Below are 17,631 nucleotides of genomic sequence, written 5' to 3' on the forward strand. Positions count from 1 at the left end.
ATTGTCAGATAGATGAACATACTTAGGCAAAAAAGACGGTCTATACTATATGGATAAGGAAATTTGGAAAACAATTAAGTCTCCAGTCCTGATGAAAGTCTTAAAAGAATTAGAATTCTTACTGTGTTGCTGTAAAAGTAAACCAGCTGCTAAGTTATAGACTACAGACAAAATCCCAGAGTACAACTCTAAGTAAGCCAAGCCAGCTCAAAAGATCAAGACTAGTCAAATTTATTAAAAAATATTTCATCTCCACAGGATGCTAAAAACTGCATTAAGAGGTAGTAAATAAAGGAAATGAAAAACCATTTGACTGGTCTTCTGGTGCCTTAAAATTTCGCTATCAAAGTATGAACTAATACTCAAGAAGAACTCAAGAGGAACTTCTGCTCCCAGTCATGAGAAAGTAAGAGGATTCAGAAATACTACCCACTAATAAATTAACTAAAACCTAGACAAAATATAGAAAACAACTATTTTTAGACATCATATAATAGGCACTATAGGGCTGTGATACTTGAGAAAAGGGAACCAAATAAGTCCCATCGTCAGCCTGTATTTCTAGCTAGAGGTAATTTTAAAGTTTCAAAAGAAGTCCATTCATCTCACTGAGTTAAAGAGACAGAGATGAGAGTAGAAGGAGCTAAGGCAGCTAGCATTTGCAGGGCAGAGTACATAAGAGAGCTATGTAAGAAAGAGCTCCAGAAATCTGCATAGGGGTTCCCCTTGAGTCTTGGCTAAATACCAATCTGTATATGAAAAGAGTAATACCCGCTAAGGACAAGAACAACTTCTGGGGGAAAACAATTATTGGAGAGCTATAAGTCAAACAGTTCCCAGAGTACACACATGTGAATCATTCATGTTGCCACCTATAGAAGGGAGAAACTCTGCTGAATACATGGGGCATGTAGCAGAGATCCCAGAAGGGCTATATCCTAAAAAATGGAGCTAAAATTAGCAGTGGAATAAAGGCTCAAGATCCTATCTCCAAAAAAAGCTTTAGAATGGCCTGAAAAGCATCAAATATAGATAGCTTCAAGTTTAAATGCTTACCAGAAAAAAGTCGAACATGCAATAAAAAACACAATATCAATAAAAAATTCCTAAACACATGAAGAAGCATAATGAATACCCATAATAGAGAAAAATTAGTCAAGAGAAACAAACCCAAAATAAATGAGGTAATAGAATTAGTAGACAAGGGCATTCAAACTATTATAAATATGCTCATATGCTCAAGGATATAAAGGAAAACAAAAGCATGAGATATGAAAAGAATGGATGAGATTAACTGCAGATCTGACAAACGAAAAAAATAGATCAGTGAACTTCTAAAGACACAGAAACAAAAACTATCCCAAATAAAACAGAGAAAAAATATTTAAAATTTAAAAAAATAGAAATTCAGTTAGGCCCTGGCCAGTATTGCTAAGTGGTTGGAGAGCGGGCCTGAACACTGGAGGGTCGCAGTTCAGTTCTCTGTCAAGGGCACACACATGGGCTGCAGGCTGAATACCTGACCGGGTCTGGGCATGTACGGAAGGCAACCAATCAATGTCTCTCTCTCTCACAATGATGTTTTTTACAATGATGTTTTTTTTTCTCTCTCTCCCCTCTTTCTTGCTCTCCCCTTACTCCCTTCTAAAAATCAATGAAAGCCCTAGCTGGCTTGGCTCAGCGGATAGCTGTCAGCCTGTGGACCAAAGGGTCCCAGGTTTGATTCCAGTCAAGGGCACGTACCTCGGTTGCAGGCTCCTCCCTGGCCCAGGCCCTGGTCGGGGCACATGCAGGAGGCAACCAGTCAATGTGTTTCCCTCACATCAATGTTTATCTGTCTTTCCCTCTCTCTTATACTTTCCCTAAAAATCAATGGAAAAAGATCCTCAGGTGAAGATTAATAAAAAATAAAGTAAAAAATAAAAATAAATAAAAATCAATGAAAAAATATCCTCCAGTGAGGAAAAAAATTCAGTTGGACAAAATCAAGTGGTCTAAGATACATATAGTTCACTCCCAGAAAAAAGGAAGAATGGCTAAGTTTTTTAAGAACTAATGGCTGAAAAATTTCCTAAATTGATGAAACTATACATATATCCAAGAAGCTCAATAAATCTCAAGTAAAATAAACAACAAAAGACATTTTTCCTTGTCTTTTTATTTCTTTGAAGCCCAAATAATAAAGTATTATTGAGATTATAGAAATATAGAAGAAAAATGTTGGACAATAATGGCATAAAGGTGGTGAGAAAATTATGTCACTGAGATTTTCAAATTGTTATTATTAAAGCATCACTTATGCTGACTGATACAATAACTAAACCAAAAACCTGATCAACTGCATTATAATCTACCTGAAGAAAAGATAAAATGCATTTCCAAAAGCTGAATAATCTTCATGTGACAGAGATCAGAAAACAAGAATTCCAAATTGTGACCCAGTGTCACTGCTGAGTGGAGAGGGTGCCCTCGATATCAGACACCATATTCCTAAAGATGACATATATATCAAATCATAACTACATGATTTAACCACTAAGATTATCTTCCTGCCCTGGTTCCATGCTTACTCATTCTAACTCCAATCTGACTTATCAATTAATGCTTCCTTTCTGAAAGTCTTTTTGTGTGATTATGGTATTTTTGCTTAAAAAAAAATTCAATGTACTGGTAAAAGGCACTTGAATTTAATAATCAGATTAAATTTAGCTCTAGTTTTTATATATTTTCAAAAATCTATTATCTCACACTTTCTAAAATTGTCAAGATCACTTTAGTTCAGTGGTTCTCAACCTCCTGGCCCTTTAAATACAGTTCCTCATGTTGTGACCCCAACCATAAAATTATTTTCGTTGCTACTTCATAACTGTAATTTTGCTACTGTTATGAATCGTAATGTAAATATCTGATATGCAGGATGGTCTTAGGCAACCCCTGTGAAAGGGTCATTCGACCGCCAAAGGGGCCGCGACCCACAGGTTAAGAACCACTGCTTTAATTAATTATGTCCTTAAATTAGCTCCATCTATGCTACTTTGTACCTTTTCATGTTTTAAAATTTTAATTAAATTCTATAATTCATTATACCATACTTTAATCCAACTTCACGACAATGTAGAAAGCCAGGATTTTTTTATAGTCTTAAATTTCTAAATAATTTTTCAATACTGAAGGCTAAAATGGGTCATGAAAACATTTAACTTCAGTGATGACATAGCTACAAAGAAAACTTTTTAATTAAATTCTTTAATTTATTCTTTTCTTCCTACCCATTTCTCTTCTCCTTATTTTGTGATTTTCATGAAAGAGAACCTACTGAAAATAAGGACTCCTTGCATCTATTTTGGGGTTCTTTTAAAAAATATATTTTTATTGATTTCAGAGAGGAAGGGAGAGGGAGAGAGAGAAACATCAATGATGAGAGAGAATCACTGATTGGCTGCCTCCTGCATGCCTCACATTGGGGATCAAACCCACAATTGAACCGTGACCTCCTGGTTCATAGGTCAATGCTCAACCACAGAGCCAGCCAGCCTATTTTGGGTTTCTTTAAAAAAAAAATATATATATATACATATCAATTAACACTGGAGGTGTTTTTTTGTGGTGTTTTTTTTTTATTGCTGTTCTTGTGAAAATAAGCAAAAATGTGTTGATTTTAACAATGAATATTTATAGCTGATTAGTTCAGAAGGATAGTGTTGATGAGACCAAAGTCAAGGAATGCTATTTTTTCAGAGCGTGCAAACCACCTTATGCTTCACAGTTACAATGTCTGAATCAGAAATATTTTGTCTGTATAGTGACATCACAGTATTAATCTATAAAACTATTCAAGAATACAAAAAGCTTTTGTTTTCTTCCAAAGGCTAATAATTGGTACTCCAAGAGTTACAGTAATAAAAATGAGATTTACAAAGTCAAAAATACATCTCACACAGTAGTACTTAAGGCAACTTCATGGTAAATAAAGATTTCAATACAATTTTAATGTGCTTTGCCAACCTAGTCTGATTTTTGAATGGATACTACAAATGCAATAATACATCTGTTTTGTTGTTGTAAATTCTCACCAGATGATGTTTTTCCATTGATATTTAGAGAGAGTGGAAGGGAGGGGGAGAGACAGAGAGAGAGAAACATCAATGTGAGAGAGACACATAGATTGGTTACCTCCCGCACATGCCCTGACCAGGGCCAGGGATCGAGCCTGCAACCAAGGCACATGCCCTTGAATCGAACCTGGGACCCTTCAGTCCACGAACTATCCACTGAGCCAAACCTGCTAGGGCAATATATACATCTTAATGTACTAGCTAAAAAATGTAAAAACAAACCATTAACACAAATATGTGAGAAGTGCTTATTAAAAAAATATTAGTAATTACATAAAAATAACTCCTCAGAGTTCCAAAATAAAACCTCTATAAATGCAGAAAGACAAGCAACATTTTGAGATTGGATGTAAACTTTAACAGATTAAGACATGAGAGTATTCCCATTTAAACATGCTAGCTTAATCTTCCACAGACTATTTTACTGAATATCACTTGTCAAAACAATGTTTTAAAATTTACCTATGCTATAATCAGGGAAATACAAGACAAATGGTTCAAAGCATCCAGTATTTGGACGGAATTTTTCCCAAATAATTTCACTGAGAAAGATAACAGTCACATTTCTGTCAGTCTGTAAAAGAAAAAAGTAATAAAATTAACTTTGCATTTAAAAATCTTAATCAGAGCAATTCCATTTGAATCTTTCTTTCAAATAAATCGAACAAAGTTCCAACATGTAACAAATTATTTGCATATTAACACACCATATTTAGAAAACCTAATCAAGGAGTTCATCTACTTGCAAATTTTTATACATAATTACATGGGAATTTCCATAAAGCTTTTAGGTTAATCAGCATTTCAGTTATCCATGAATGCTAGGACTTAGTTTATAGAAATTAAGAAACATATGCATAAATAGTTAAGACAAAACCTTTTTATGGGAATTTTCAAAGAAATCATTAGCTTTCAATTAATAAACAATCAAAAAAGGCAAAACTTAACATCTCTCATCATTAAAATGGCTACAGTAATTCAGAAAAAAAGAAATATGCGTTGAAGAAAAACAGATTAAGCCATATTATGTAACCACATATTACTGTCAGAAAAACCTAAAAGTTGTTTTAAAGAATATTTTCACACGAATTATTAAAATTGACTTTGCATATACAAAAACACAAACAACTATGATCTAAAACACCACTGTTAAGTAAACAGATACCTTTTGAAGTATATTTAGAAATTATAATTAGTATACAAAAAGAACACTGAGAACAGCCCACTGTGTGTGTTATCCTTCTACAAAGTGGCCACAAGTGCCTTATGCATGCTAGCTAGAATTTATCTGTAGATACCTCTGCATTCTCAACACAAATTTTAATTTTTCCCATATTCTTTTTGACATCTCCCAAGTTGACAAGCAGCTTCAACAGCAATTCTCTTTTCTGGTAGAGTGGAAATTGCTGTGCATCTTTTAATTTTCTTCAGTTTCCATAATTAAAACAAAACAAAAGTGCAAGCTGTTTTGTTCTATAACTATTCTTAGAACACTATCTCACAAATTATACTATACTTTGATAGTGATTTACTTTTTATTGATTCCTATATTCATTCCTCCCCCGTTAATCCTCACCTGAGGATATTTTCCCATTGATTTTTAGAGAGACTGGAAGGGGGAAGAGTCAGAGAAGAGAGAAACATCTATGTGAGAGAAACACATCGATTGGTTGCCTCCTGCACGTGCCCTGACCAGGGCTGGGGAAAAAGCCTGCAACAGAAGTACCTACCCTTGATCAGAATTGAACCCAGGACTCTCCCACTGACACTCTATCCACTGACCCAAACTGGATTTTAGGATTCAGCATTGATTCCTATCTTATGTATAATCTTATATTCCAATTTTCATTATTTAGAAAAAATCATTTTGGCTAACAAAAGCAGCTAAGTTCAATAAATTAATAATTCCACAAAAATGTAGCATGTTTTTGAAAGAAAGAAAAATATTTTTACTTTCAAATGCTATTTTTATCTTATAAACGCATTAATTTTTAAGAATCCTTGAATTTATTTCTATAGGGATAAAAAAAAGCATGCTCTAAACACAATCTTGATTCAAAGCATTGAGTTGTTTTTGCTTTAAAATGATTATTCAAAAGCATTTTATAAAATCAGTTAAAAAGCATTTTATAAAATCAGTTTAAAATATTGAGATTAAAAAATTGTATTTGTCAGCATGAAAGGATTTTAAGTTGGTAATGTTCTCATCTGTTCATCTGAAAGTACTTCAATATACAATACCCATTCAGTTTACTCAAATATTTAATATAAAAAGTGGGAAATGCTTTTGCTATATTTCTCTGAAATGAAATACATTTTTTTAAAAAAATCAAGCATGTTTTCAGAAATGTCAAATAGCGATTATCTTTTCTGATAGATGAACATTACTGTGCATCTTTTCATTTCCTTCAGTTTATATAATTAAAACTAAAACAAAAGTGAAAGGCCTAACTGCTGTGAAGGGAAGCATAATCACCATTACTGAACATGAGGGGGAAAATGGGGTAAGCTATACTGGAAAGGCAAGAGACAGCAGGAATGCACTCTGGATACCAGACAGGGAGTTCTAGACCAAAGCAATGGGAAATATTGGATGTGGATGCAAACACAACAAAATAATAAAAGACGGGAGACATCTGCTCACACAGGATGGGTCCCTGATCTCAGCGGTAAAACGCCAAGAATTAAACTGGGAAAGGCTGGACTGTGTGAGGAAACTTCTAGGATAGGCCACCAAGAACTATAGTTAATTTCCTCCTGTCCTCTCCAGATTGGCCTAGAATACTATTACTAACTGTGAATTTTAGGATTCAGCCTTAGGCTGAATTTCAGTGGCATTTGGAAAGTTTCTCTGTACTTCTAGCAGTTTCTCAAATGTGAGTAATGTATTTAACTTTACAAGGTGGAAATTCTCTAAGCACTATCTCCCCAAATATTTACTTAATTTTCGTTATAATGTTACTTAATACTTAAATAATACAGATATAAAACTAGGTAAATATAAACTATTTATGCTCAAAGCACTTAGAAAAATATAAAATCAGCCTGGCCGGTGTAGCTCAATGGTTGAGCACGAACCAGGAGGTCATGGTTTGATTCCCCGTCAGGGCACATGCCAGTGTTGTGGGCTCGATCCTCAGCAGGGAGTGTGCAGGAGACAGCCGATCAATGATTCTCTCTCATCATTGATGTTTCTATCTCTCTCCCTTCCTCTCTCTGAAATCAATAAAAACATTAGAAAAAAGGAAAATATAAAATCAACATAAATGTGTAAGTTAGTGAAAAACTTAGAAAAGCAAAAAAATTTAAATTGACATTAACTGAATATGATAAATAATACTGTTTGTTCAAACTAAATCTTTGCTCATTTTGTGAACACGATTCCAATAGGAACCAGCAAGTTCTTCTGAGTTGAGCATTCCTATATAACTGGTATTGGTAAACAATGAATTTTCTGACCAATTTTCCTTACTTAAACTATTGTAAAATCCTGTTTTTTGCAATAATATTTGGCTTTCACCCGACACATATGCACATGAAAAGAGATGCCTGCTCTTTATGTAGGCCATGGCCCTTAGAATAATATTACTATTCAGTGCCAACATAATTGTAAATTAAAATACAAAGCTGGTTCTAACACTGAGTGACCATGATACTGAACTCAAGGTGATCCAGACTAGACATAGAATTCTTTTTTTAAATTACTGAAATGAAAAGAAACTTAAAATTCTTGCAGAAAGTTCCAAGTCAAGTCCACTGCCATTTAGCAAACACCTAAAATCTTTTACTAGAAGGCAGTGTTAGTCACAATTAGAAATAAAAAGCTTAAAGTGAAGTTATCAAGTCACAAATTGCTTTAACTTTGAAAAAACATTAATTTCACTCATAGAGAAATGCAAATTAATATATTAAGACTAGAGGCCAGGTGCATGAATTTGTGCACAGGTGGGGTTCCTCAGTCTGGCAGGCGATTGGGGCCAATGGGGGGGAATGAGGGGGCCGGCTGGCCTGAGGGAGGGACCACGGGAGGTTGGCCAGCCAGGGAAGGGTCAACAGGAGGTTGGCTGGCCACGGGGGTAAGGGTCCGAGGGAGGTTGGCTGGCCAGCCCTCCCCCAATCGGGGCTGATTAGGAGGGCCAGCCAGCTGGAGGGAGAAACCACAAGAGGTTGGCCGACCCGAGGGGGGAGAGGGGGCGGGGATCATGGGAGGTTGGCTGTGGGAGTGCACTGACCACCTGGGGGCAGCTCCTGCATTGAGCATCTGCCCTCTGGTGGTCAGTGTGCAACATAGCAACTGGTCAACCGGTCATTTGGTTGTTTGGCTTTTATATATATAGATGTCATTTCTCACCTATCAGATTGGCAAAAGGAAAAAAGTTGACAATACAGTCTATTGATTAGGCAATAGAGGAAAAAGATCTCAAACATTACTTACCAATTCTTGTAACCTAAGAAACCCCGGCAAAATATTTGCTTCCATATCTCTTAGATATTCTGCTTTATCTAGAACCTTATTTAAAAAAAATGCAGGATCAATCAATTTGCAAAGCCCTTTACAAAAAATTTACCATTATGTTCCATATATTATAAAGATTGATAATGTACAATTCAAGACTTAAATTTGCCATTTAGAAAAGAAAAAATTTAATTTTTGCTATTTACATTTGTAGAAGACATTTTAAATAGGTAAAATAAGTTTAAAAATGGTCTATTTATGACATATTTTAACTCAAATTTCTAAATAGAAAATGAGTCATTTTGACCTACATTAAGGTTTATTTTACAGGTATACTATAAAAAAGATAAGGATGCAAGATGCTCTAAGGACATTTTCTTAGGTTTCTAAGAAATACAATCATGTGCATTTTTTATTCCATTTGATAAAAAGATAAATGTCTACCATGAAGCAAAAACTACAGCTCTTTCTGACCCAAGCAAGAGAGAGACAGAAAATTCTGAATTTCATCATGTAAAACTTTTTTCTTTCCCAATATATTTTTATTTCAGAGAGGAAGGGAGTGGGAGAGAGATAGAAACATCAGTGATGACAGAAAATCATTGATTGGCTGCCTCCAGCACATCTCACACTGGGGATTGAGCCTGTAACCTGGGCATGTGCCCTGATCGGGAATTGAACCCTGACCTCCTGGTTCATAGGTTGACGCTCAACCACTGAGCCACCTCAGCCGGGCTATCATGTGAAATTTTTATTGCTTGAACTTTAACTGCATGCTAAATCCTGTTTAACTGGCAAACGGATCATGTTAAAAAAGATAAAATTTTTGATCAGTATGAAGACAATGCTATTGGGACTGTTGTTTTTTTAAGGTACTTATTTTTTAGAGATATATAGTATATACACTATATAGAGAGAAAAGTACATGTATAAAGTTTTAAGAATGACATATATGTGATATACATCTATAGTAGATATATGTAAAGTAGATATAGTATATATATATATATATATAGATATAGATATAGACATAGATATATGTATTTTCATGGAGAACATGAAAATAAGAGATGATATAATGGAATTAAATACTTACAATATATACAGTCTGATCCTTGAGACTTTTAGCCTTGGTTATTTGTTTAAACAAGCGAACAAAGTCATTAAATGTGTCACAGGTTATTTGAGTAGAACATCCATCCTCTGAAGAACTAAGGTAATTCAACCGGTTTAAAATTTGTTCCAAAAGCAGCCTCAATGTAAAACATTCAACACAATTCACAAAGACATGTGGGAGCTGAAAACAAACAAAAAAGTGTAAATAGAAAAGAAAACACATACACAAGTATGGCTCTGCTAGATATTTCCCATTTACCCTTCGGAACCAATACCCCATAATCTTCCACCCTACTCTGTGACTCAGGAGTCTGAACATTACACACTGCATCGCCCAGACTCTCTCTTCTTTTCTAGCACTGACTGGACTCAGCCAATAGGAAGAACCAGCAAGAGACTGAAGGAAGCAGAGGAGTAAGAGAGAGAAGTTGAATATTTATTCCCTTGATTCCCAGCCCCACGCCTCAGAGGCCCACAATTTGACAGTGGCTACGACCTCCTATCAAAGGCCACAGCCCCAGTTGGGCAGCTCATATTCAAAGGCTACAGTTCTTGCTGGGGTCTGGTAACAACAACTTTCTCTGGCTAGTTCAGATCTGGGAGAGGTAAAGACTATCACTGCTTCACCATTCCTTATTGGTCCTTAACATTTCTTCAACCTTTGTAAAATAGTCTCTTCATTAAACTTAATTATTTAAGTTTGCCCTTGGTTTCCTACAGGGATTCAAAGCAAACTTGTATTTTCTTCTACAGAATTCTTATAAGGAAACCCAAGTACATCTGAATGTGAAAATTTTTAGTAGAAATTTCACATTTAGAATTTTAGATAATGTCCTTAATGCTGAATGAACCTAGACTTTTTTTAAAAAAAGGATTTTGAGTTGGAAACCATAGTAACCCTCCTAGATCAGCGGTCACCAACCTTTTGGACCTTACGGACCACCAGTGGTCCACAAACCACAGGTTGGCAACCACTGTTCCAAAGGTTTCCTTAAACCAGAGGTCACCAACCTTTCGGACCTCATGGAACTGAATTAGTTATGGCTATGATTAAAGGTAGATGAAGTCAAGACATTAATAATGTAGAATGGCCCTGACCGGTTTGGCTCAGTGGATAGAGCGTCAGCCTGCAGACTGAAGGGTCCCAGGTTCGATTCCAGCCAAGGGCATGTACCTCGGTTGCGGGTACATCCCCAGTAGGGGCTGTGCAGGAGGCAGCTGATCGATGTTTCTCTCTCATCGATGTTTCTAACTCTCTATCCTTCTCCCTTCCTCTCTGTAAAAAATCAATAAAATTTATTTAAAAATATATATATTAATAATGTAGAATGAATAGAACACATTTACTGGTTCAATTTATTGAAAGAGTGAGGATGAGTAAGGAATAAAGAGAAAGTTTTTTGACAACTATGTTAATATTGAGACCATTCACTCTGATAGGCAATATGGGGAAAAAGGCAGGGTAAAGGAGATATAGTAGGTTTTGTATATGTGGAGATTCAGAATTATCAGTATCAATATTATAAAAACAACAATGGAAAAGAAACATTTTAATATTTTTTGAAGAATTTTTCTTCATGTGTGTTTTTCCCCAAATATTATCAGCCAATGAAAGTTAGAAATAAAAAATAATTAACATCAAGGCTCAAGTTATCTAACAATCCCTTCTGAAGCTTACAATATTTGAAGGTATTCAAACAAAAGTTGGTCAAAAATGTTTTATGTAGATGACAAGTGCCCCAGTGCACAGATTTGTGCACACTGAAAGGAAATTAATTAGAAGGCTGGCGGGGCAGGACTGGGGAGGGCGGGACTGGGCAAGACGGGCTGGAAATGCCCTGGAGCCAAACTCCCGAGGTCCCTCCCCAGCCGGCCACACCTGGGGCAGCGCTGCGGCTCAAAGGTCATCTGTGGAGTGAGCAGGGTCCCTCCAGCAGGTGGGGTCCTTTGGCCTGGCCTGCAGGAATGGGGCCGAAACCGGCTCTCCGACACCCCCCAAGGGGTCCCAGATTGTGAGGGCGGTTCTTGGGTGACACACCCCGGAATCAGGCTCCCTCCTCTCTGGTTCCAGGTGCATCACCGGAGAACTGTCGCTGTCAAGTCACTGCAGCTCAGTAGCTCCTGTGTTGAGCATCTGCTCCCTGGTGGTCAGTGCACATCATATCTACCAGCCGGTCAGATGGTCCCTTAGCCTTTTATAGATATAGATATTCCTTCAGAGAAAGGTAAACTGGACTAAATAATCTCCCAGATCCCTTCCATTTCTAAGACTGTGAGCACAAATCAATTAACACGGAGTTTGTGTTTATTCTTTTTTGGGGGGAGAGGGGATTTATTCTTACCTCTAAAGTTTTTAACAAAGTTTGTGTGACATAGGTCTTTCCACTGGCAGTATGTCCATAAATAAAAATGGATGGAAAGCTGAAATGATGTCTCTAGAGAAGAAAAGATGATTATCAGACTGTACATACAAAACAGAAAATAAACATTTATTAGCTCGCAAGAAAGTTTTATGTGGTAAAGTAAAATATTCTATTCAAATTATTTTAGCAGTGAGCATAAAGTGGTGTCATCACCACACTTCGAATTTACTTGCATTCAAGTCTAAGCACTTTCTCTGTTAAGAAATGAAAATTTCTGAAAAATTATATTTGGCTTATTATATACTACATATACTCATACTTTTTATATTATTATTATATATAATACAAACTCTTATATTTTCAAAGGAGATTTTATAGGATATTTAAGAGATTTTTCAAGGATAATTTTGACACATTAAGGTGAGAGCAAAACATCCATTAGCTGCCTCCTGCATGCCCCACACTTGGAATCGGCCTGCAATCCCAGCATGTGCCCGGCATGAACCCACCACCTTGGGGTACACAGGACAATGCCCAACCAACTGAGCCACCCAGCCAGGCTATCCATTTTTATCTAATTCCTTTTATAAGGACTACTAGAGGCCCAGTGCACGAAATTCATGCATGGGGGAGGGGGTCCTCTCAGCCCAGCCTGCACCCTCTCCAATCCAGGACCCCTTGGGGGATGTCCGACTGCCGGTTTAGGCCCGCCCCCAACTGACCTCCTCTGCCAGCCTGGTTGCCCCTAACTGCCCCCCCCGCCCCCCCCGCCAGCCTGGTCGCCCCATGCAGCCTGCTTGTTCAGTCGTTTGGTTGTCCCTCACTAAGCCCCCTGCCAGTCTGGTCGCCCCATGCAGCCTGCTTGTTCAGTCCTTTGGTCGTCCTTCACTAACCCCCCTGCCGGCCTGGTCCTAGGCAGCCATCTTGTGAGGGTGTGAGGGTCAATTTGTATATTACCTCTTTATCATATAGGATAGGATAATCCCACATAAGCTGATACTTCATTATACATTTTAAAGCTTTGAAACTAAACAAATATAATCACTGGGCTAGAATAACGTCAAGGGTCCTCTCTTAAAAAAACTTACAGGATACTTTCAAGTTATGCATATTAAACTTACCTCATAAAAAAAGATAAAATCTACATAGCATACTTTTCAAAATACATAATATTTCCAAGATTCTCCTGCAGGACATTAAGAGTCACCGGCCTAGCAAAAAGTAATACTACAAATATACTTCAGTGATAAAATGAATATTTATTAGAAACCTTTTAAATGCTGAAAACAATGATGCGCTGAAGAGTATAAATATCAGTTAAAACCCTGACCAGTTTGGCTCAGTGGCTAGAGCGTCAGCCTGTGGACTGAAGGGTCCCGGGTTTGATTCCAGTCAAGGGCATGTACCTTGGTTGCGGGCACATCCTCAGCGGGGGGTGTGCAGGAGGCAGCTGGTTGATGTTTCTCTCTCATCGATGTTTCTAACTCTCTATCCCTCTCCCTTCCTCTCTGTGAAAAATCAATAAAATATATTTTAAATAAATAAATAAATAAATATCAGTTAAAGCCAAAATCTGCTTTGGAGGAGTTCAGAGTCTAGTGAGAAGACATACATTTTTAAAATATTTACAAGAAAACTGGATGATGTCATTTTCATGAGTCTCTATGATCATCATGTAACACTACAATAGTCATAAAAAACATTTATTACACTAGAGGCCCAGTGCACGACATTCATGCTCTGGGGGTGGGGGTGAAGGAATAGGGGCGGGGGGGTAGGGGCACACGTCCCTCAGCTAGACCTGTGACCTCTCGCAGCCCGGGACCCCTTGGGGGATGTCCACCTGCTGGGTCCTTAGCGCTGCCGCAGAAGCGAGACAGGCTCCCGCCACTGCCGTGGCACTCGCCAGCCGTGAGCCTGGCTTCTGGCTGAGCAGTGATGACCAGGGGGCAGCTCCTGTGTTGAGCATCTACTCCCTGGTAGTCAGTGCGCGTCATAGTGACCGGTCATTCCGCCGTTCAGTAGATTTGCATATTAGGGTTTTATCATATAGGATTCTAGCCACTAAGTTATACATTTCCTTTTGCAAGACAAATTGAAAATCAGATGTATGCAGAAAAAAAATTTCTAAATAAACTAAAAATTGATATTTTAATATATTAATCCCTTTTTAATAATGTATCTAACAATCTTGTAAATTAACTGGCTCAAAAATTCTGTCCCAGCCCTAGCCGGTTTTTTTCAGTGGATAGAGTGTCAGCCTGCGAACTGAAAGGTCCCAGGTTCGATTCCGGTCAAGGGCACATGCCCGGGTTGTGGGCTCAATCCCCAGTGGGGGACTTGCAGGAGACAGCTGATCAATGATTCTCTCTCATCATGGATGTTTCTATCTCTGTCTCTCTCCCTCTTCCTTCCTCTCTAAAATCAATAAAAATATATTAAAAAAAAAAATTCTGTCCCAATAATTAGACACATGCTTGCTGAGAATCGTCACTATACAAACAATGCCAGAAGCCAGTTCCAGCATGTCATAATTGCAAGTTTCATCAAAAGGTTGATGGAACTTGGGGACTCAACAAGGGCTGAGTCACATATGTTGTCACCTGTTGGGAATGGCTGAGGGCATTTCCCCAAACCTGAAAAGGGATGACTGCTTGCTGCCAGACAGCTTAGGGCATCTTACGTTACATGTTATTGCCTCCTACTGGCCAAACACCTGAACAGCCGTAGGCAAATTCTTCCAATCTTACAATGGATTCTGTACCTAACCCTACTCTTTGAAGTGTATATCTCCACCTTGCCCTAGGACAATTTGTGTTAATAAATAGCAAGGGGTCCTGAGACAAGGAGATCTTAGTTTCTTTAGCTAGGCACCCCTGACTCCCTATAATGCCTTTCAAAATTATATTTCGTCTCTGGACTCTTTATTAAGTTACACACAGCCCTTCTCCAGATTGCTGAACCCTTCTAGAGGCTGGAACAAGAACTCCAGCAAATACTATATTTCACCTTTAAAGAAAAGTTCAAGACATCCTTCAGCAAATTTTTTCAAGATACACTAAAACTCTCATTTTCTGGAATCCTGCCAAACTTGTCTGCATCCATTATTTGGTGCTTAATAATTTCCCACCTCATAACATCTTTCCTACTGTTCCCTAAAATTAAACTGAACTCCAGCATTGTTACTTAACCTTTCACCTTCACAGACCTCCTCCCCTAACATAAACTGTAATAAGCCAGGATCTGGCACAGTACCTGAACAAATAAATAAATCCTCTTAAAAATATGAACTGGTTTCCCGTATGTCCCACAAGCACGGCACCTTGCCGAAAAGTAGTATTAACGCTGTTAAACATGATTTGCAGTATGAGTAAAACTCAAAATCCTTTCGGCGGCCCACGCCATTCTCATACTGCCAATCTCTATTTGCCAATATTCTCTTTCAGGAGGAGCACTTCCGGTTCAACTGATCTGGAGTTTATCCACTCCAGGGAAGGAATGCATAGAGAATAACCCAGGAAACGTCTCAGTGATAAGGAATACGGCTAAGTCAAACGGAAAGCATGAGGACTAAAATACTGAGCACGCAGTCCTTGTCCTTTCCCTTCCCTCACTAATGCAACCCTTTAGAAGAAGGTCGGTCCTTCGCCACGAATACTGCACGGGCCACCTCGGAAGGCCATCAACACTGCCAGTGGGATGAAAATTCTTAAATGCCTTCAGAAGGCAAACCAGAAAACGGGAGGGGGACCAAATCGGGAGCACAACTCGAAATTCCCTGTTACTCTCCTTACAGATGAGATCCAAGTCTAGTCTATTCCAAGCCTAAGTAACATGCAGGAAACAAATCCAAGCCTGACTCATTACGTCTACATGATGCGTAGGAATCGAAAGGCCTCCCCAAAGGTGAGCACATAATAAAAAATAGATGAAGTCTTGCACTGGTGGCTGCTACCTCCTGCCTATGAAAAGGACTCCCCCAGCTGTGTCCCCCCAAGAGAAGAAGACACTTAACCTCTTCTGTCCGACAGCATCTGCCCTGCTAGCCCGCAAGGGTAGCCCCGGCCTCCTCGGGGCTGGTACCAGCCTGGAAAAGCCGCTGAGCGCTCGAGCCGGAAGCACTGCCTGGCCCCTCGGGGATCTGTCCACACCCGACTTACACCGAGTGCCCCACTGGAATGTGCGAACTTGCACGGGAGTAACTAACACTCTGCAATCGCTCCTGTTCAGGTGGGGAAGATAAAACCCTGCTCAGCTGGGGGAAGATAAGAAGCAACTGCTCACCCTACCCGGTTTGGCTCAGTGGATAGAGCGTCGGCCTGTGGACTGAAGGGTCCCAGGTTCGATTCTGGTCAAGGGCATGTACCTTGGTTGTGGGCACATCCCCAGTGGGGGCGGAGGGGGGGGTGCAGGAGGCAGCTGATCGATGTTTCTCTCTCATGGATGTTTCTCTCTCATCGATGTTTCTAACTCTCTATCCCTCTCCCTTCCTCTCTGTAAAAAAATCAATAAAATATTCTTTTTAAAAAAAAAAGAAGAAGCAACTGCTCCTGGCTACTCTGGGTTAACACCGGCTCCCGAGGGTGGCGCGTGGGAACGCACTGGTCCTGCACCAACATCCTGTGTCGCAGGCCGGTCCTTCCGGTGCAGTTTTCTCGAGTAAAGGGTCCAACACAAGTTCTTTAGTGCGAAGGAAAAGCGGGAGACGGACAACACGCCCTATCTCAACGCAACCGACGGTCTATTCACCCTCGATCCACACGCGGAATGTTTTTTAAAAAGAAACACATCGCAAGACCACGGAAACGTTTGCCTCCGGGGCTTGGAAAACAAGCTTGAGCACAATACCTCTCCGAACAGGGACTGCAACGTGGACACTTGGGACTCGCGACAAAGCACCACGTTTTCCTCGTGCGGCATTCTGGCGGCTGCCGGGGACGGCGCAGCCCGCGGCCAGCGGGCTTCACGGAGCAAACCACCGGGCGTCACCTCCACACCGCGGCCCGGCTCCCGCCGGAAAACCGGCGGCCGGGTTGTGGGCGGGGCCGGCGCGCGCGTGCGTCCGCGTGACGTCAGCGCGCGCGCGTAGCCTGGCCCCGCCTTAGGCCCCCGTGTGGTTTCCTGCGGGAGAGTTTCGCTGAGGCTCAGGCTGCTTCGGGGTGCGCGTTTCTACCCGCGACCCTTGCCATCCGAAAGGCCGAGGAGAGGACGCGGGGGTGGGCGAACAGAGATGGGACCGAAAGAGCTCAGGGGGCTCTGTGGGCTCCTGGCTTCCATTTTCCCTGCTGGAGGCCCCAGATTTAGAAACTCTGATGACCCGGGAGGGAGCCTGACACCTGGAGGAAGATACACCCCGCACTGAGGACTGAGCCTGCAACCTGACCGGGAATCGAACCGTGACCTCCTGGTTCACAGGTGGATGCTCGACCACTGAGCCAGGCTGGCCGGGCTTCCAGAAGGTTTTGTTTTGGCAAGTTAATAATGGAAGGTTATGAAAGTAATTTCATTGTATTGTCACTCGCTGCTCAGACCCTTTTACCTCATTCCCCTCCCAACCAGAGCCTTGAAATGAATAAGACCG

At 39.7% G+C, this 17,631-nt stretch overlaps 1 protein-coding gene across 6 annotated transcripts in view; it reads right to left on the bottom strand.

Annotated features, from left to right (window-relative positions):
* The window catches only part of ORC5 (origin recognition complex subunit 5), a 161,227-nt gene extending 144,145 nt beyond the window's left edge, over positions 1-17,082 (bottom strand). For 5 of the 6 annotated variants that reach the window (XR_011472684.1, XR_011472683.1, XM_070424602.1 and 2 more), the window contains exons 1-5: positions 16,899-17,082; positions 12,030-12,122; positions 9,668-9,868; positions 8,551-8,625; positions 4,578-4,689 (exon numbers count right to left, since the gene is read on the bottom strand). Coding sequence is in view for 4 of the 6 variants with exons in the window: in XM_070424602.1 (XP_070280703.1) it covers positions 4,578-4,689; positions 8,551-8,625; positions 9,668-9,868; positions 12,030-12,122; positions 16,899-16,970 (553 nt within the window). In the remaining 2 variants the exon portion in view is untranslated. The remainder of the gene's footprint in view (positions 1-4,577; positions 4,690-8,550; positions 8,626-9,667; positions 9,869-12,029; positions 12,123-16,898) is intronic. The other variant, XM_070424603.1, reaches the window with a different exon arrangement.
* Positions 17,083-17,631: the final 549 nt, after the last annotated feature.

The sequence above is a fragment of the Myotis yumanensis genome, unplaced genomic scaffold (genome assembly GCF_028538775.1).
Source record: "Myotis yumanensis isolate MYYU_CA2020_CCGP unplaced genomic scaffold, mMyoYum1.0.hap1 SCAF_9, whole genome shotgun sequence".
Classification (NCBI taxonomy): Eukaryota; Metazoa; Chordata; class Mammalia; order Chiroptera; family Vespertilionidae; genus Myotis; species Myotis yumanensis.